The sequence below is a fragment of the Engystomops pustulosus genome, chromosome 5 (genome assembly GCF_040894005.1).
Source record: "Engystomops pustulosus chromosome 5, aEngPut4.maternal, whole genome shotgun sequence".
Classification (NCBI taxonomy): domain Eukaryota; kingdom Metazoa; phylum Chordata; class Amphibia; order Anura; family Leptodactylidae; genus Engystomops; species Engystomops pustulosus.
Genome location: NC_092415.1, coordinates 60,086,300 through 60,108,109, shown reverse-complemented (window position 1 = coordinate 60,108,109; position 21,810 = coordinate 60,086,300). Strand labels below are relative to the sequence as shown.

Below are 21,810 nucleotides of genomic sequence, written 5' to 3'. Positions count from 1 at the left end.
CCAGGCAGTATAGCTTACACATCTGACCTAGAGTCTAGAAATCTGCAGCGCTCCCTGCTTGTTTCCTTGGCATGAACCACTTGTGTTCCCTGATGAGCCAGTGCAGAGACAGATGCCCCCCTGTTGCCAGTATAATTGAGCTCTGTTTACTCAACAATCATTTCTACATGTTAATTATGAGTGATTTTAAATCTCATTTATTTAATTACTCTTTTATATCCCGAGTGGGAAACATTATTCCCTTTTAACCTTCTATTGCCTGAGCAGAAATTAAGGTTAGGAACCTTAGTGCAAGATTTATTTGCTAATGAGTGTAAAAAAAAACGCCTTTTGCATTTTGGGGCATCATCAGAAATGCGTATCAAGCACATAACTAAACAAAAGGTTTAATGCTGACCCTAACTAACTGTGCAGACCCATTAATGCTGCCCTCTAACTTCCTACGTAACAAATATGGGGAGATTACAGCATGGTCCCCTGTCAGAAATAGGGGGGGGGGAGGGGAGGATGTGATTAAAATAAATCTACTATTTTATTTTTTGGTCAAGTCTGAATATAATTTTTTTCGGGTCGAAAAACCCTATTTCAGGTTACCATACATGTTGGTACTAGCTGAATGAAAATGTTGATATGTATTAATACAGGGTCTGTTAAGGAATTGAACATGGCCGAACAATAAAGGGCACGATGGAGCAGGACTTCTTGTGTCTTATAGTGCCATGTGCAAAGCCTTGTTAAGAATTGTAGGACTGGGAACAGAACTTTAAAGAGACTATTTCTAACTGTGGTAGAACATCAGAACATCGTCTTCCATTGATTTCCGGATAAACATTGGAGATGACATGGAGGGATTTCATTTCCTACTTCTAGCACTAGGCACTTCTCTCTCTTCCTGTAGAAGATCTGTCGGGGCTATGACAATACCGGTGTTGCAGAAGTAAGGACACCTCAGTCAATTCTTGTATTGGATGTAGATGAAAGGCGCACACACTGAATGTCTTTCCACTGTTGTTGTTTTTGTTGTTGTCTTATCCTGCTGAGTGTTTCAGACATGAAATATTCTTCTTGACAGTAATGCAGATTTTATTGTCTTGTTTTCTGTCTGGCGAACACTAAGCCATCTATGTTTTCTTTGGGGAAAATCGAGCTCTTTTTCTTTGTACATTTTATACCTTTTCTACTGGAGAGTATAAATGTTGCAAAGGGACATTCTCATATTGTAGGTTTATGTTGGCGGCAAGCATATTGTTTTTCTGACACCCCAATTCTGATGAATGAGACTCCCCCCCCCCCCCCCCAAATGTTTTGTTATCTCCTCTTTGAAACCTTTGACATATTGCCGGTACAGAAAAAAAAAATCCTCGCCGCCTATTCATACCAACTAGAATCTGTTTCTATTATGAAAAATACAGCTGAAATCATAATTGGCCAGGTTAAACCCGAAAAATGAGGTAAAACTGATAACGGTAGAAATCTGTGTTTCAAGATGATGAGAATGAGAGAACCAGCTACAAGCGTCCATGCTGTGTTGTTGTGTTCCAAGAGCTCAATCTCCTTGTCTGACACCCGCAATGATGTCATCAATCAATATGACTTCATCATATCTTGCTTTTGTCTATGTCACTGCTACAAGTTTGTTTTATTTGTTTTTCTTTCAATAAATTTCAGTAAATGTTTTCTGCCTTAAATGTCTTTATAGCTGGAGCAATAGTTTCAGGAAACTTCTGTGTGTCTATTACTCAGTTCCCATATTTGTATTTTATGATTGTGTGCAGTTGTACAGCTTAGGGTGACCTACTCCTTTCCCCTGGGGGCTACATCAGCCTCATGGTTGCCGATGTCATTTTATTACTTGAGTGGTTTAGTAGTTATTTCTACAGCATTACAATTAGCCATTTGAGGGACCCACAAGGCTCTACATATTGTTAAATAATCAGAGACCCTCCATGGCAGCATGACAGCAGCCCCTGTCCCTCCTCAATGTATATCCCGCTGTCTCAAAAAAAACCCCAAAACAAAACATTTTATTTTCCCCAATCCCTTGTGGTCGAAGGCTGTATGCATTGGCTATGACCTGATGTGAAGACAGGAGTAAAGAAGACTGCTGTAGCTTTGTAGAAAAGTATCTGAGGTACCCCCCTAGCCCACTGATGGTGAACCTTCTTTAAGCAGTAATTCTCTGTGCTACCACAAATTCAACAGAAGGAGACCTCCATCGATAAACTGCTCCTGCCCATACCTTCTCACTCTTTCCGAAGTAGCCGAGGATGTGTTGCTTTAATATAACGCTGAGAGTAGCATTTAAGTTGTCTGTGACTCTAGGTGAATTCTTTAGGTCCTGTCTGGAGAACTCTGTGCTGGGGCAATGTGGCCTGGGTGCCCACAAAGAGGGCTCTGAGTGCCACCTCTGGCACACGTGCCATAGGTTCGCCACCACTGCCCTAGCCTTTATGCCGCTTTCTCCCGGTGCAGCATGGGGCAGGGAGGATGGGCTCTATAACACATGTCGGATTTGGCCTGTGGGCCTTGTTTGACACCTGTGGCTTAGAGTTAGAAACCTTTCCCACACAGTTTTATAGGGAAAAATCTCCTAAGCTATGATTTTTTTGCAGCTAAGCAAGTTCCCCTTGCAAGTTCCCGGATCCTGCTGCTGAAATTTAATGTCTGTAATGTCAAGGTGGAGCTCTGCCTCCCATGTGCCTCTCATGTAAAAGTATCTTTAAGTCAGGTTTATGATGCCCCCGTAATGGATGTGGAATTACTACTGTGTTCAGTTCTGATGTGGGTAAACTTAGAGCCATTTCACAAGCATGTTTGTGATTTGAGCATGTTTTTGCCGTATGAGAGTTGCATTGGCTTGTTACTCATTGCAGGGTATATAGGATTGGCGTTTTAAATGAAATCATTAAAATACTTTACACCTTGATGTGTTCCCCATGAAGCAGGATCTGTTCTTCATTTAGCTGTTAATAATGGTTTATCTTGCCAGAAAAATATGCAAATGAGCCTCTGGGGCTCCTGTGTATGTAGCAGAATCTCTGTTGGCTGTTAATTATTCACATCTTCCTATTACACGTATGCCGCCTTCTCTTTCTCTTCCCCTGCCAAAGAGTTGCGACAGCAAGGGACTTCTGTGACCTACACAGGAACCCCTGAGGCTCATTCGCATATTTTCTCAGTCCTTTTCCATGAAAAAGAAGCCTTTAACAACTAAATGAAGACCATATCCTGTTTTCGAGATACTTTGTTTAAAACCACTGAATCCATGTACTTTTAAATTTCCAATGTATCCTTAGTTCATTTTTGACCACAGTTCACGGTGGTCTGAAGCTTTAGGCAATTTGGTCCCATAGGCATTGAACATGTGCTGAATTCCAGCTCATCGTTATAGGATGGTAGATTATATGATATATTCTGGCACTATGTTTCTCTGGGCAGTTAAATGTAAGTCACGCCTGTTCCTATTATAAATGCCCACTTACCTGGGTATTGCGGTTTAAGTCTGTTTTTATACTAGTTTAAGGTTTTTGTGACTAAAAAAAAACCATATATATTAATTCATTTAATACAGCCTTAGATATTTTCAATCTCCCTTTTCCCTTTCATGTTTAAGAGTTGAATTGCCACTAGGTGCCCGTCACTTCTAGTTATGGATTGTGCAGCTTTCTGCCATTGAAATAGCCAGTGAGCGGCTATTAATGTGTTAAATCATTGGGCTTGTGTTTTGGATTTGTCCATAACTCCACACTGATACATCTTTCTTCTTCAAATCTCTGCAGACTGCTCTCACAATTTGGCAATTTGTTTTAAATGTTAAGGAACATCCAATAAATGTCTGCGGTGATGGATGGGTGCGTCTTGAAAGCTTTGTCTGGATAAACCTAAGTTAATCCTGTAAATACATAAGACACAAATGGTGTCTGAAATGTTGGATTCTTCCATGTCATTTTATTTTAGTGAGAAGATTAATGTTTTTTTTTTTTTTTTGTTTTGCAATTCAATTTGTGCACATAGATTGTCCAATAAAACTAACATTTTTGTCACTTCGGTCACTCAGCTGGCTTAGATACAGACTGTCTTTAGCTCTGCTGTCTTTGCTATCCTTCCTTCTAAAATCAACATTCAAATCAAATTATGTTAATGAGCCATGTTTTGGAAGCCCGTGGTGCTCTGGCTTCACAAGCTGTTACACTGCAGCAGCATGTCTGACTCCCCCTCCCCCTGCACCTCCTGTAAGCTTGGCAGAAGTGAGCACCCAGTGGGAGGGGAGAAATGCTCCTCAGAATGTATCGGCCTGTGAATCTACAACACAAAAGGCTTTATGAACCCGTCCAGAACCTTATTGGCTCATTAGTATAATTTTAAAAGTTGATTTTAGAAGGAAGGAGGCCATGGATAACAAAATAAATTACCATAGCCACTGTGCCTGGATATGAGTAAGTGGCCCTGGTTTATCATGATGGATTTTGATGTTAGATTTTTTTGACATCCATGTGTCTGATACTGTAGCACAGATATTGTCTTTTATTACTGACAAGTGCTGATAGATTTCATGTGAATTCCTGTGGCTAATTTTTATTTATTTTTTTACCTTTTTCCTTCCAGATAAAAAATACGGTCTCATTGTTATCGATCCACCATGGGAAAATAAATCTGTCAAGAGAAGTAAGAGGTAATAGTTTTACTTTTGGACTGCCAATGTTATATATTTTCAGACATTTCTTTTTCTTTTAAATATTTTGTATATTTACTGCCGTGTACTATATTTATTAAATGGTTAGTGTTTCATTGTCAACAGGGCCAGAATTGTCTCCATTGATACCACTCCAATGTCATTCTCAAGTTGCCCTGTTTCTGTTGCCTTAATAATTTCCTAGCCCCCAACAACTACAGAGCTGGGTCTTCTCTGTGGGTGTTCCCAGCCATTCTGGTGCTTGGCGTTGTGGTTTGCCCCTATGCATTTCACAACATGAATGCAAGGAATTACAAGTGTCCAAGCTTCACTACAGATGGAGCTACCGTATATACTCAAGTATAAGCCCACCTGAGTATAAGCCAAGACCCCTAATTTTACCACCAAAACTGGGAAAACCTATTGACTCGAGTATAAGCCGAGGGTGGGAATTGCATTGATCACAGACCACCCCAGTATATAGCCACCCAGCCCCCAGTAGTATACAGCCAGCCCAGCCCGCCCCCAGTAGTATACAGCCAGCCCAGCCCGCCCCCTGTAGTATACAGTCAGCCCAGCTCGCCCCCTGTAGTATACAGTCAGCCCAGCTCGCCCCCTGTAGTATACAGCCAGCCCAGCCTGCCCCCTGTAGTATACAGCCAGCCCAGCCTGCCCCTGTAGTATACAGCCAGCCCAGCTCGCCCCCTGTAGTATACAGCCAGCCCAGCCTGCCCCCTGTAGTATACAGCCAGCCCAGCCTGCCCCCTGTAGTACACAGCCAGCCCAGCCTGCCCCCTGTAGTATACAGCCAGCCCAGCCTGCCCCCTGTAGTATACAGCCAGCCCAGCCTGCCCCCTGTAGTATACAGCCAGCCCAGCCTGCCCCCTGTAGTATACAGCCAGCCCAGCCTGCCCCCTGTAGTATACAGCCAGCCCAGCCTGCCCCCTGTAGTATACAGCCAGCCCAGCCTGCCCCCTGTAGTATACAGCCAGCCCAGCCTGCCCCCTGTAGTATACAGCCAGCCCAGCCTGCCCCCTGTAGTATACAGCCAGCCCAGCCTGCCCCCTGTAGTATACAGCCAGCCCAGCCTGCCCCCTGTAGTATACAGCCAGCCCAGCCTGCCCCCTGTAGTATACAGCCAGCCCAGCCTGCCCCCTGTAGTATACAGCCAGCCCAGCCTGCCCCCTGTAGTATAAGTATAAGCCACGTTGAGGATTTTCAGCACATTTTTTGTGCTGAAAAACTTGGCTTATACACGAGTATATATGGTAATCAGTTTCAGGCAGATCCCAACACAAAATGCTACATCATTTCACATCACGTTCTTTAACATGTGGCTCTACACTAGATATTTCAACAATTCCTCCACACAAAAGAAGTATCAAGCCATAGCGAGAATTATTATAAGGGTAAACTTTGGAGGGGAAATTCTGGATTGCTGGCTAATGCTGGCTAGCACAATGTTTGCTAGCACAATGTTTGCTTGCATGGTTTTAACATGAATTTCCTTAAATGGAAAAGTGAGTATATATGAATAAAGAATTTTAGCTGGTTGACAGGCGGGCTATGCTACAGGCATTCTTTCTATTCTATAGCGCAGTGTTGGCGAACCAATGGCACGGGTGCCAGAGGTGGCACTCGGAGCCCTCTGTGGGTCTGGAGTTCACCACACAGATTTCATTACCTCCTCCTGCAGTCCCACGCAGCCCAGGACATGCCACACTCTGCACCATTTTGAACCAACATATCCTTGGCTCCATTGGACCACAGGCGTGCTCTGGAGGTTTGGAAAGAGCTGTATTATCATTACAGATCCTGCTCCAGACCCTACTATTCTTCATGTTCAGGCGGCCATGGATGGACCATACAGTAACAATCCTTCTTTCTACTGTATTCATGTCCTTGGGCTCCCGATACAATTGAAAACTGTAACAGTGCAAGGAGCAATAATTAACTGCTTAAATTGCCATTTTGGCACTTTGCGATGTGTACATTGGTTTTGGTTGTTGTTTGGGCACTCAGTCGTTAATAGGTGCATAGAGCTGCAGAAATCTTTGGAGAACGTGGTGGGATTTCACAAACTGAAGATTGTTCCAAAAGAAGGAGCCCAAGCATTATGGTTATACTTGATACAAGGAAATGCCATATTCCTGGCGCACTTCATACATGATTACAATAGATTATAATATGAGACAGTTGTCTAGCTGAGGTGCTGGGACTCCTTGCATCAAGTTGAACTATGATGCTTGGACTCCTGTCCCTGGTGCAGTGTTCATTGTGTGACAAGCAGACACCCCACGTTTGTGTGGGTAAGCTGTTAAATATATGGACCCTAGTCTGTAATGGCGGCCATGTTGAATAAGACATGTCTGATTTGGTCACACATAGAGTACTGTCTGTTGATTTGTATGTCTATCTATTCATATGCCCGGTATTTTTTGCCAGCTTTAAAATGCATTTCCTTTCATCTGTAGATCGCAATGTAGTCTACTGGTTAGTATTTCCTGTAACATATTTTTAGATGTTATATTTGGAAATGCTGGAGAGACGGTGACACTACCACCAGTCTGCATTCATGTTAATTAGAAGTAAGAGAAAGTTAAAGTTCACTGTGAATTAGAATTGCAGTCTTTTCCAACAGATCTGTTATAAAACGTCAAATTACGCAGACTTCTGAGAACAGATATATCTGTAACAGCGACCCACTGGGGATATAGTAAATCTATAGAATAGCAGCGCTTATTAATATGCACACATATGCACAAATGTACGAGGGAGACAACACAGCTGTCAAGATTTCCTTTATTCATGTATCAATCTGCTATAGACTGATCAACATGTTGGGAAATAGAGTGAAAGTTTCATAGTTCTTATCAAAGGGGTTTTCTTGGATGGAAATCACCTCAGAACCAGTGCAGGGCCGCTGGCACCACTAGTGTCTGTGCTTTATTATTTTTACACCTCCTCCAGCCAGTAAAAAATAATTTCCCATCCTGGACAACCCCTTTAACTCGTTACACCTTTTTACATAGCTAGACAACGATTATTGGGGTACTAAATGTATCGGATGAAAATGATTCCCACATCTAGATAGAGACTATAGTAGCATAGAAGAAAAAGAAGCAGATGTGTATAGAAAAAAACTATTAAAAACCCTAACTGGCTGTACAACAAAATCATCCCCAAACCCTGGCCACGGGATACAATACAGGCGGTCCCCTACTTAAGGACACCCGACTTACAGACAACCCATAGTTACAGACTGACCCCTCTGCCCACTGTGACCTCTGGTGAAGCTCTCTGAATGCTTTACTATAGTCCCAGGCTGCAATGATCAGCTGTAAGGTGTCTGTAATGAAGCTTTATTGATAATTCTTGGTCCAATTACACCAAAAATTTTGAAACTCCAATTGTCACTGGGGCAAAAGAAAAAAAATTGTATAAAACTTCCATTATAAAATATACAGTTTCGACTTACATACAAATTCAACTTAAGAACAAACCTCCAGACCCTATCTTGTATGTAACCCGGGGACTGCCTGTACAAATACCAATTTCATAATGTGTGTAAAGAACAATAGCGTTTAACAGGGACAGCAGGAAAATAATAGATAATGATATCAAGGTAAATCACACAGTTGAATAAATGATATATAGGTAAGGACACCTGCAGCCCAGAAATAAATGCAGACAATAATAGGTAGATGCGATCATATTACCGTGAAAATGGTCTTGGCAGGGGAGGACAGGTACCCCATATTGCCTTTGGACATTGTGCATTAATAAAGAGCAAGTCAGAGACTCGGTTGCTGATCGTGACAGAAATCATGGACGAGAAAACCTTGCAGGTAAGACTTTCATCCGGAACAATGGACCCCATAATAGTCTATAGGGCTTCTTGTTTTGTTTCCTAGTTTTTGTTTTTTTAAAATAATTTTTATTGAATTTTCACAACATGACAAATGAAAAAACATACCGAGTTATGACCCGAGGGCCATCTTACGATCATGACAACAAATGATCACGGTCGTATTACATCTGGATATACAGTATACATTTATTCTTGCTAATTATTATTGTTCATTTGTTTCAATCCCCCTAGATACCCCATTTTGGACCTCACGATATTGGCCAAGGGGGTCCAGCGGGGATTCAAGTACTGTGACGGTACATTTTTCCCCATTCTGCCTTAAAGGCTCATAAAAACTAGTATTGTTAATACATAAAGTAACATATGTTTATTTAGTAAACATTTTAGTTTCCTAGTTTTGCACATGCAAAGAAGCAGAACAATGAAACTATTAGTACTGTCATGTTCACGTCCAACAAACCTGTGCTGCTAAATTATGTCTCCTTCTACATTTTATTTTGGGGATGGAAAATATATATATATTTTTTTTTTGTTCTCTACTTACTAATGGCAAGTTTTGCAATTTACTTTATCTACACCTGAAATCCTTCAGCATATACAAGTAATCTGATCTATTAGAATGTGAGATAAAAGACAGGCCAATAGAAGCTAGAGGAACTCGAGAGCCCCACATAAATCTATCCCTCGCATTATATTCTGTCCGGGATACCGTGCTGGAGATGGTAATTTATATGCTTGTTTTTATTGAATAGTTCATAAATGTTAGGTTTTCTCTTTTACTTATGTGCAACGTCCAACCAGATTTACTGAACTATTTCACAGTAGATTATTGAGGTAAATCAGTGTCTGGAACAACACCACAAGCAGAGATCTTCACATTTACCAAGCTCTGTTATATAGAAAAAAGTGGCTCATACTATTACATAATCTTATATAGCAGTGAAATTAAAACGATGACAACAGCAAAAGCACTCAAGCCCAAAAAACATTTGGGTCAACACCTGGGGAGTCTTCAGGTTGTGTACAGGTATTTGGAAATGTTTTCATGTCCGGTCCAATTCGTGATTGTATGACCTTAGAAACGGTTTTCACATCACAGGTGCCCTGTCAGGTTTAATAAGTGTGATTTCCTGCCTTATAAATGGGGTTGGGAATATCAGTTGTGTTGTGCAGAAGTCAGGTGGATACACAGCTGATAGTCCTACTGTTAAAATGTGTATTATGGCTAAAAAAAAAAAAAGCCATAAAAAAAAGTAAAGATAAATGAGTGGCCATCATTTTTTCAAAATTGAAGGTACACTGAACCAGCATTGTTACCACAGCATCTTGCACCGGCATGCTATTCCATCCGTTTTGCGTTTTGTTGGACCATCATTTATTTTTTAACAATGACTCCCAACACACCTCCAAGCTATTTGACCAAGAAGGAGAGTGATGGGGTGCTACGTCGAGATGGTTTGGGGTTAGCTGGTCTGCAGAGTGAAGGCAAAAGGGCTAAGCATCTCTGGGAACTCCTTCAAAACTTTTAGAAGACCATTTCAGGTGACTACCTCTTGAAGCTCATCAAGAGAATGCCAAGTGCAAAGCAGTAATCAAAGCAAAAGGTGGCTACTTTGAAGAACCTAGGGTATAAGACATATTTTCAGTTGTTTCACACTTTTTTGTTACATATATAATTCCACAGCTGTTAATTCATAGTTCTGATGCCTTCAGTGTAAATCTACAATAGTCATGAAAATACAGAAAACTCTTTGAAAGAGAAGGCGTCTCCAAACTTTTGGTCTGCACTGTAGACTTAGGGGCCAAATCCTGCAGGTCCTTCAAATGCAGCAGACAATTTACCTGTCACAACTAGTCTAGGATCCAACAAAAAGGGGGTACTCCTAAACCTGATCTTAACCAACAGACCTGACAGAATATTTATAGCTATATTACAGGTTGGGGGGCATAGTGACCACAACCAGGGCTGTGAAGTAAGAGTCGGTGACCATTTTGGTGGAGTTGCGATAAAATGGACCAACATCCTCTACGCCTAGAGGAGAGGTGGTTCTGCCATCGCCATAGACAAAGGTTCTTTACTAAGAGCAGTGAGACTATGGAGCTCTCTGCCGCAGGAGGTTGTTATCGCGGACTCTATGTACATGATCAAGAGAGGCCTGGATACCTTTCTGGAGAGAAAAAATATCATTGGTTATCCAGCGGTGACAGCTCCTTGCGTGCCGATGTCACATAGACTATGACATCTGCAAGCAGCTGATGTCATAGTCTGTGAACCGCTGGCAGGCACGGAGCTGTCATCGCCGGCCGGACTGCTTGAAGTAGCGGAGCTGCGGGGGAACATCGGAATGGTGAGTACACGTTTTTTATTTGTATGTACTGGGGTGAGGAACTGGCTTGCAATGGCTGTATACAAGGGAGGGGCTGGCTGGCTGTATACAAGGGAGGGGCTGGCTGGCTGTATACAAGAGAGGGGCTGGCTGTATACAAGAGAGGGGCTGGCTGGCTGTATACAAGGGAGGGGCTGGCTGGCTGTATACAAGGGAGGGGCTGGCTGGCTGTATACAAGGAAGGGGCTGGCTGGCTGTATACAAGGGGTGGTGGCTGGCTGTTTACAAGGGGTGGTGGCTGGCTGTATTCAAGGGGTGGTGGCTGGCTGTATACAAGGGGTGGTGGCTGGCTGTATACAAGGGGTGGTTGCTGGCTGTATACAAGGGGTGGTGGCTGACGGTATACAAGGGGGGTGGCTGGCTGTATACAGGGGGGTGGATGGCCTTATACAGGGGGGAGGCTGGCTGTCTGTATACAGGGGGTCTGGCAGGCTATATAATGGGGGGACTGGCTACATACTGGGGGTGCTGGTTGGCTATATACTCAGGAGTGGGAAGGGGTTGGCTGGCTATGTACTGGGGTGTTGTCTGGCTATATACTGTGGGGTGGGCTGTCTGACTATATACAGGGGGGTCAGGCTGTCTGTATACGCTTCTGGCTCTCTCAGCCAAAAAGGCTGCTGACCCATGCTCTATACAATAAAATATATTTAGGTTTGTAATGTTAATGTGTAACAAATGAGTAGGTTCTAGGGCTATGAATGATTTAAGAGGGTGTCAGATGTGTTCCTTTGGCTGCATACCAGCTGAGGCATGTTTTCCCTAACAGTTCTGCGCTACCTGAAATGTTTTCTTCTAGACTCTACTCTTGAATATCTTCGAGGTCTATATTTGTCAAGCTCCTTCTTTTTTTAACAACCATTCTTTAAAAGGAATCCTTTAAAGATGCTGTTCTTTGAATTATTTAAGGATCTACAGTGGCCAGTGAGAGCACTTTACCATCTATTTGTACTATTTTTATACCACCACAATCTCATCAGTCATCTGAAGTCAGGAGCAGATGTAAACAATGGATGGACAATATGAATGAAGTGATGTCTGCAGCCACTAGGTGGCAGTGCTGTCTTTTATTTCGTTGTAGGATGCAGAAATCCCCTTCCCACAGCTCTAATGATCTTGTATCTGCTGCCTTCCTAGCATAGACTTCTACTGTAATGACACATTTTTTGACACTTTCTAGTGTTTAGTACTGTACCTTTTTTCCATAGGTATAACTCTTTATCTCCCTTGGAAATTAAACAACTTCCTATACCAGCCTTGGCTGCCCCAGATTGCCTTGTGATAACATGGGTGACCAACAGACAGAAACATTTAAGATTTGTAAAAGAAGAACTGTATCCTCATTGGTCAGTCAGAAGTGTGGCAGAATGGCACTGGGTAAAGGTAAGGAACCAGTCCATGATACACGGATTGACCCCGGTCTTTTGTTTTATCCCTTACAAGCAGCAGGCATGTTCCTAAGAATCAGTCCAACTGCCTTTGGGGACTACACCCCTAACTGGTCCCCAGTTATTACACAGCGTTATACTACCTCTGAGTTATCTCAGCCTCTAATGCTGAATGTCAAGTCTGGTGTCTAGTATAACTTTTTACCATCTATTAGTTGGCTTGGTTCGGGACACAAAAAAACAACATTTTGCCACGCCTCTTTTATGAGGCCATACCCTTTAACTGTACTGGGAGGTTCTGAACACTTTTAGGATCTAAAATCTTTGATTGATCTGGAGCAGGGCATGTTTTTAGCACAAATAAAGACACAATTCTGTCTTGCAGAGTTTTATGAATCCTCTCCGATGCATTTTCTATTTTCTTATCTTTACATATACACATCTGAAGGGTCCTGCTAAGATAATATATCATCATTTCTGTTTGATTTTTGATAAAATTTTTCAATATTTCTTTCATTTTAGATAACTCAGGCTGGAGAATTTGTATTTCCCATTGATTCGGTTCATAAAAAGCCATATGAAATTCTTGTAGTTGGGCGACTTGTGACCTCTTCCCCATCCAGGTACAGTAAACCTATGATCTTCTTCTGAATATTTTGTTTGCAATCTTAATGGTTGGGCATGTTGGTATTCTTATAATCTACCCATAAATAACAACTTTTCTTTTTCATTCAAGGGAGTTTGAGGCAGCCTCCCGTCCTATTCCAGAGCATAAGATCATAGTCAGCGTCCCCTGCAGTCTTCATTCCCACAAGCCACCCCTTTCTGGTATGTCATTCTCATTACAAGAATTACATTATAAATAAAGGATGTATTTTAAAGGAAACCTCCCCATATGGGAAATACACATTTACCATGAAGACATATAATTACATCAAGCTGATTTAATATCCCTTCCATCACTATGTGCCATCTGTTTTACTCTGCATGTCGTGTGATAAAGTGCTCATATTCTGTTCAGATTACTCATTTTAATATTTGTTGGTTTCTTTACTTTTCACCCATGTATTGTATCCAATATGCAGAATGTTGTTATATTGTTACTCTGTGATGCAGTAATATCCATGTATAAGAATTAAGCATTAATATTAGTTCCTTTTATATCATGATATTAGATGTAATAATGCAGTTGAAAGGGGAAAGGATTGTATTGCTTCCTATTACTGATCTGTACATTGGATTACAGCAGTCATTAGACATTGAACTATCTTAGAATATATGTAACTAAATAAATTGTCTCCTATAGGCTTTGGAGTGTTCCCTTACCGATATGGCACCAATAAATATGCTGTTGCAAAACCTTTTTTAAAGGAAATCTACTATCAAAATCAAACTTGTTAAACCCAGGACACTTACTTATAGATCCAGGCACTGTGACTTTGATAATCTTCTTATATTTGTTATCCATGGCTTTGTTCCTTCTAAAATTGACGTTTTAAATTATGGTAATGAGCCAGAAGAACTTCTGGGAGTGTTACTGCAGCCCCTCCATGCTGCTTCTTTACAGGCTTTTACACTGTGCAGGAGAGCCCCCCTAACCATGTGCTGAAACAGTGGCGTAACTAGGAGAGGCAGGGCCCCATAGCAGACTTCTGAAGGGGACCCCCTGCCAGCTTAAAAATATACATATATTACATTCCTATATACATAAACATACAGTTCATCACTCATACATACACATTTATACACTGTTACACACATATAGGGCATATACACTTCACATATACACACATACAGTGCCATATACAGTCATACAGCTTACATACACACATAATGTACTGTATTTATACACATCATACACCATATACACATACAGCATATACACATCACAGATACACACACTTAAACAATATATATACCACAAAATGCAGCATAATATGTATATAATGGTGCACATTCTTCATTCTTTAGTGTCAGGCGGATGACGGGGCCCCCTGACACTGTGGGCCCCATAGCGGCTGCTACCGCTGTTGTTACGCCCCTGTGCTGAAACTTCCTCTGATGCAGTGAGATGACATCAGGCAGATGGGGGAGTGTTGAAGGAGCAGAGGGGGAGACTGTGTAACAGCCTGTGAATCTGCAGCACAGAGGGGCCTTGAATAGTTTATTTTAGAAGGAAGGCGGCCATGCATTAAATATATAAGAAGATTACGACAGTCACAGTGCCTATTAAGGGTTTCTAGTTTATAACCCTTGATTTTGATAGGAAATCTCCTTTAATGGAAATCTAACGTGTGTATCTAAAATCCACAGCTAATCGGTAAAGGTTTGACAGTTAGGACCCCCCATCGATCATGAGAACAGCAGCCCCCAGCAATCTTGTACCCACTGATTGGCTTGGCCATGTTACATCTCTGTAGGAAACCTAAAAAAGCCTGTCCTGTGACCACATTTTCACAAATGCAGCTAGTAACCTAGAGCCCTAATAAATAACTCTTCTTTTAGCCAAAATTGTTTCCCTTACATCCCCATAAGTCAACTTTGTTATAATACCTGGCATCAGAGGGGGCGTGTCCTGCTTCACCAGCCCCTCCAATCTACTGCTCCCCATCCCTTATGCCTTCTTACTATTCAGCAGTTCATTTCATGTGACCAGGGTGATGTCATTCAAGGTTCTATACCCTTTACATTTGAAAAATGTACCGCATGTATGCGTCTGATCACAAGTAATCACAACAACCACCATTGACTTCTATCCTCTCCATCCTCCATGGAGGCAGCTGTGATTTCATGTGATCAGATACATGCATGGGGTACATTTTGCAAATGCAACGGGTATAGTCACAATATTTCCTTTAATGGCTACCAGAGAGGGAAGGAGATTGATTTTATTTGAAGCCTTCTCTGCAAGTAGAGATTATATGCAACACATAGTGTGGCAAGGGAAAAACAAAATTGCATAGTATTTTTGCTATACTAGAAACAAATTATATTGTTAGGGGATATGGATAAGGACTTGGTCCTCTTCCTATAATGCTTGCTGCATAATGCCATAAGTCTGTGTTGAGAGGGGTTCCTTCTGAGAAAAGCATCCCACAGAATCAACTGCAGAAAGTATTGGGGATAGCATGGAGGTGACTATTCCAGGGGAACTGGTTGACATGTTACTCCCCTGCAGGTAACAGGGTAAATGGTACTCTGAAGTTGAGGAGTAAATTACAGAAACCCAAAAAACAATAAAGGGCCAGGGCATTTGAAGGCTTAAAACCACGATCAACGGCCTTGTCTGTCAAGGCCTCTGGTAATAAAAAAAAAAATTTGGTATGTCTTTTAGGTGTATTTTAGACTTTCCTCTTTTACATCTGCATGCTATCTTTGATTTTTGTGAATAACAAACTGACCCACCATGTTAAATGTGGCTTCATGTCTGTTTTTAACATGGATCTGAGATAGAACCTTCTGATCTGAGATCTAAGGAAAAGAGTTATTGTGATATAGAATAATGATCTGACAACATATTTGGCTTTACAATGGGTTAAATTTACAGAAAAGCCTACTTTATTCCTGTTTTTAGGTTAAATACTACTTTTAACTTTATATATTTTATATATTGTGTTATTGTGTGTTTGCTGCAGTTTTAGTTTTAATCTCATTTATATAGTGGGAAAATACCAGTGAATGTTGCCTATTATCTTTCCTGTAAGTAAAGCATCCGGATTACTCATTACTAGTCATTGTGTGCACTGACACTTTTATTCCTGGAACATAGATCTGTGGGCGGAAATGGTTATCCTGTCCTGAGGCGACGGGACAAAGGATACATAGGGATTTTCTAATGAAATAAGTCTGTGTGTGTATAGGTAATAGATTAAAATCTATGCATATTGTGTAATATATATATAATATATAATAATATATATATATGCAACACCAAAATGTGGATGCTGTGTGTAAGAAATATTGTAACATCTGCACTGTAATATCAGACAGCTAGAAATCATTCCTTGTACAATTTCCACGCTAAGAACTACCTCTATAGAGTATGTAATGGCACTACATGTGCTAAATTGTGTTTCTCAACCCCCTAATCATCCTCCTCGTCTAGTGGCAGTAATGTTATCAATGTCTGCGCACATGTGAATTAGTGTAATTGACCGAGTATGTAATTATCCCATTTGTGTTGCGACAAGGATACCCTCAGCAATCGAGGGGTACTTGAGCTAGAAATTACTGTGCTGGAGAAAATGACATCTTTGCGGTGTTAACCACTGCACCGTGTTATGTTGTCAGATTGGGAGTGATATAGGGGAGGTTGAAGGAATGGTCTTATGAAATGCACCAAATGTCTAATACTATGTCTGTTGTAGCCACTTGGAAAGCATCCTAACCCAGTAATACACCCAATATGATATGCTCGTACTTCTTTGCTGCTTCATGGTCAGTCTGCACTATGCCTTTTTTTGTGTCTGACACATGTTGGTACATGTGAACTTTATTAAGCAGTTATTGATATTACAGGGAAACTAAATATTTATGGATTTAAAGGGATTGTCAAGAGGTGTAAAAACATGGCTGCCATCTTCCAAAAAACAGTACCTCATCTGACCAGGGTTTGTGCATGTGCTGCGGCACAACTGTATAGAAATGAATGAAGCTTAAAGGGGTTGGCCACTTTACCTCATGTTTTGTGTAATGTGTGTGGGGCACATTTACTTACCTGTCCTGACGCGTTCCCCTAAAGTGTATTGTCTGACGATCATGCACTCTGCCGCAATTCACTAAGGTGTGCGGCCAATATCCTGCATTTGTCACTTTCCCGCTAAGGTTCGCCGGAGTTCACCTTCTTCCTGGTGCATGTAAGTTAAATCTCGTACTCAGTCCAAATCGGTCGGATTGTCTAATGGCACGTCCCCCAATTTCTGTTGCATGGAAGCCGGTGCAGCTGTGCCCCAATCCGATCGCGTGAGACACAATCCCCAGTTAAATACCTGTCACAGCGGCACAAATCCCGAAAACGTCGGAAAATCCAACGAAAGTGCGTCCGCGGACCCTTAGTAGAAGCTTTCCGCTAAGAAAGTTTGTAGCACTGGAATATACCATGAAGCTATGTTATCATATAGATTTTTCCACAGAATATTAGAGTTTACAAAGCAATTGAATGATTTTAAGACATCAGCAATTGAACATTTTATTTCTTCAGTGGATCCTTGAGAGTTTGTTAAACCTATTTCACATTCATTGTTAAAATTCCTTAAAATCCAAAATAAGTACATTACATGACAACGTTCCTAAACTTACGGCACTGCTTCGCCTTGCAGCCTGGAGAAGTAGACACAGCGGAGTGGAGTGAGAGTTCTCTGAAAGAACATTGCTGTAAAACACTGTTTGGCTGGTCAGACTAGCTTAGCTATGCCCCAGTAGTCAGGGATTGATTTTGTTAAGCTAGTGGTTGGACACGGCTATGTATTTTGTGTTTCTTTTAATGCTGCTTTTTCTGATATTCAATCCATGAAATAAAAGTCCAGAGTCCTTCTTTTGAGCAATAAGTAGATTATTCTTTTACATAGATAAAAGATGATCCCGCAGCAATGGTTGAACTAGATTTATACTAACACTAAGCCATTATCAATGGAATAGTCCTACCAAGGATCTGGCACAGCAGGGACAGCAGAGGCCCTGATGGTTTGTGAGTTCAATTACTTGTCTGGTCCGGAAATTTGGCCTTGCTTGCCGAACACCAAACATCAGGCTGTGTAGGGAGTCCAGCGTCACACCTTCAACTGCCTAATTGTAACCAGTGGTGCTCTGTACAGAAAGAGCACCTTCATTTCAAAGCCGTTCTGCCAGACAAATGGCACTATAAGTTCATAAGTGAGTTATGGAGTAATGATGCAACCTAGCCTGCGTATTTTCAGTATCTGCGGAGCGCAATGAATGCTGTCATAGGACACTAGGAAGAAGCAGATGTGCATAACTCCTTATGAAAGTATAGATGCAGTGGCATGGTTGGTGTCCAAACATGCTATGGGCCCGGTGGCACCAGTAATTGAACTTATTTTGAGAAATTCTGACCTGTCCGATGTTTGGAAAGGTCCAGAGGTTTAGCCCAGGGTTTAGGAACACTAGAACACTCCCTGAGGCTGATGGGAAGTGTCCATTATAGGGTTTAAAATTTCAGGAGATTTGTGAGTGATCTCTTCTGGGGAAGGTCAAGGGAGGGGAAGGATTTTTCCCTATAAACAGTAATAGTCCTCCTAAAATGTGTTTTAATCACATTGTCGCAATAGACCCACGTTAAGCAAATCCACTTAAAGGGGACCTGTCAGCAGAAATTGACTTAATAAACCTTTCACTGTAAGTGAGGGTCCTGCTTCAAGAGACATTACTAACCAGATCTCCTGAAGTCCGATGCATGATGTCATTTCCTCACCTTGACTCCAGTGTTAAACTCTCCTCCTCTTACGCAGTTGGTCTTCCCTCCCACTCTCTTTATATTTGGATGTATCAATATCTTCAAAATGATATTCCTCCCGCTCAGAGCGGTTGCAGTAAACTGGCAATGTGCTCAGGAGCTGGTCCAAACCACTGTCCCTGCACTTTCATCCACTAGAGCACCCATATGGCTGAAGCTGTGGTTGGTCCACTTCATCTTCCTCCTTGGTTGAACCTTGTGGGGTGGTGCAGGGATTAAATTCCTTGGCCAACTCTTATCCTACAAAGTTTCTCCATTGTATCTACTAAAAACTCCACCGCATTGGAGTTATGGATAATGACACTTGCTTCCGCTGTCAGGCGGTGTATGTGTATGGTCCTGCCACAGGTTTCAGCCGTTCTGGGTTGCAGTTTTGAAATTTCTACACTCGCATTTTGACATGCCTCAGGTTTTGTCCCCAAAAGTTTGCCTCCTGGGTATAATCAATTATCTAATTCATGGTCATAATGACAAGATCTTTTGCAGACTTGCCCTGTTCTGCGCTTTGTGAGGTGGTTGTGATGTCATGGAAGGAGCAAGACACTCCCACCATAAAACGGTAGATCCTATTGATAAACAAGTTTTTACCCCACTATCGTACAGTTTATCTACACAGACATTATCCCCAAAAATTTTATCTAATTTAGGCTAGGTGGTGTAGCACTCCGCATACCGCTGTGTAGGGTTATGGACTTTTGAATACATTGACTTTGGAGCTATTGAGTATGTAGGGAGGAGCGAATGTATGCAGTTTTGTTTGTATGTATGATGTGGGTGTGTGTTGGAAGTGTTGTCAGCGTTATAATGTTATTTAATGCTGTGTTTCATTCTGCAGCTATATACATGTAAAAGTTTTGTTATAAATATTAAGTCTAGGTATGCCACTCCTGCTAAGAACGTATACCACAATGTATGTATGATACGGTATTTTGACAAGGTTTTTGTCACTGTTTTGTTCTTTTAAAACATGGTTAAAAATGCATAAATAAATACTTTAAAAACCTCTCCTCCTCTTTGGCTTTAGACAAACAATTTAAAGCTCAATTCAAAGATGATTTTCTGGATGATGCCACCACACTGGAACATGAAAGAAACAATAACTAGAAGGTGTTTCACTGCTTGACAATATTCTAGTAGTGATTTATAAGGACAATTGCTGATGACAGGTTCCCGTTAAGCCTTGTAGTATGTCACTAATGGGGTGTTTTAATAATTCCTACAAGTTATGCTTGGCATACAATAAAAATGGAAAATAATAACAAAAAAATGTTTTAAATAGGTACACAGAGGATATAGCTAAAATAAGGCTAAGCTACAAATATTACAGCATGTTAATATTCGCTACTAGAGGTGAGTAGAGCCATAGTTTGAGTTTGGGTTTGGCCACATGACCCGGACGTATTGCCGGATTGGTGGCCTTGCAGCCAATTGGACAAGTTGATGCCCCTTGCTACAAGCCATATCCAGGATTTGCTGCTGCCAATCCAGGAATACGTCCGGGTCACTCGGCTGAACCCGAACTGAAACTATGGGTCTGCTCATCTCTACTCACTATGTTGGTATACACAAAGTATCTCAAAACTGTGTGGCAATCTAATATCATAGCCAACCTCTTTCAGATTATGGACATAGATATAGTGGCCCCTGGTAAACAATAGGTATGTGCTAGAGGAAGCCACATCCAGGTGTTTTCTAATGGTTTTTAGTGGTAGATTAATAATATTCTTTCCCTTTGCATATTGAAGTGTAGAAACATTCTTTTGTGCATAGGGTTATTTTCTATTTGATATGTTTCTATTGAGTTTTACAAATTACATAAACACACCCTTCCCTGTGTCTATGGCTACAGCCAGAGAATCCATAGTATAAAAACCATTGAGGGATTAATCTCTGAAAGACCAGTGCCAAAATAAAATTTCAGGTGACACTGCAGCACAGGATAGAAGTCATGATGATATTAGATCATGCAGTAGTTTGAGTTAACCCAAGGCTTTCATAAATTCAAGATATGAAAACTCATGGAAATGGATGAGGATAAATTGGTTTCATCATGACATTAGCAATTTTATTTATGAGTGAGGGAGAAATGTGAGATTTCCAAGGTTGTTCGATGGAACAAATACTGTGAAGTCCTCAAGGCGTAAATCTATAAAATTGTGAGTAGGATTGAAGTGATCCAGTGGTGGTCAATATTAATTGAAAAGCATATGCATGGTTTTATATTGTAAAGGTGCCATCTATACTTGCTGTGTAAAAGAACTATCCTAAATAATCTTTTCTTGTTATTTCTAACACTCCTGTAGAATTCCCGTAGGGTCAGCTTGAGTTAATCCATTGCTTTGTTGCATTCATGGGCTGGATGGCTAATTGTAGCCTCCGGAGAAACAATGTGGCACAGGCCCATAAGCTGTTTCCATTCTTTAATTTTGAGCCACATCCATATAGCGCAAGAACTTGGCTCATTAGAGGAATCTAGCGCAAGAACCCAGCTCATTAGATGAATCTAGAGCAAGAACCCGGCTCATTAGATGAATCTAGAGCAAGAACCCGGCTCATTAGATGAATCTAGAGCAAGAACCCGGCTCATTAGATGAATCTAGCGCAAGAACCCGGCTCATTAGATGAATCTAGCGCAAGAACCCAGCTCATTAGAGGAATCTAGCGCAAGAACCCAGCTCATTAGAGGAATCTAGCGCAAGAACCCGGCTCATGAGATGAATCTAGCGCAAGAACCCGGCTCATCAGATGAATCTAGCACAAGAACCCGGCTCATCAGATGAATCTAGCGCAAGAACCCGGCTCATGAGATGAATCTAGCGCAAGAACCCGGCTCATTAGAGGAATCTAGCGCAAGAACCCAGCTCATTAGATGAATCTAGCGCAAGAACCCAGCTCATTAGGTGAATCTAGCGCAAGAACCCGTCTCATTAGATGAATCTAGCGCAAGAACCCAGCTCATTAGATGAATCTAGCGCAAGAACCCGGCTCATTAGATGAATCTAGAGCAAGAACCCGGCTCA

General features: G+C 41.4%; 1 protein-coding gene across 9 annotated transcripts in view; it reads left to right on the top strand.

The window, feature by feature from the left end:
• METTL4 (methyltransferase 4, N6-adenosine) overlaps positions 1-21,810 on the top strand; it is a 168,293-nt gene that overhangs the window by 31,875 nt on the left and 114,608 nt on the right. For all 9 annotated transcript variants that reach the window (XR_011855727.1, XR_011855726.1, XR_011855728.1 and 6 more), the window contains exons 4-7: positions 4,606-4,672; positions 12,139-12,313; positions 12,841-12,941; positions 13,055-13,146. Coding sequence is in view for 6 of the 9 variants with exons in the window: in XM_072152125.1 (XP_072008226.1) it covers positions 4,606-4,672; positions 12,139-12,313; positions 12,841-12,941; positions 13,055-13,146 (435 nt within the window). In the remaining 3 variants the exon portion in view is untranslated. The remainder of the gene's footprint in view (positions 1-4,605; positions 4,673-12,138; positions 12,314-12,840; positions 12,942-13,054; positions 13,147-21,810) is intronic.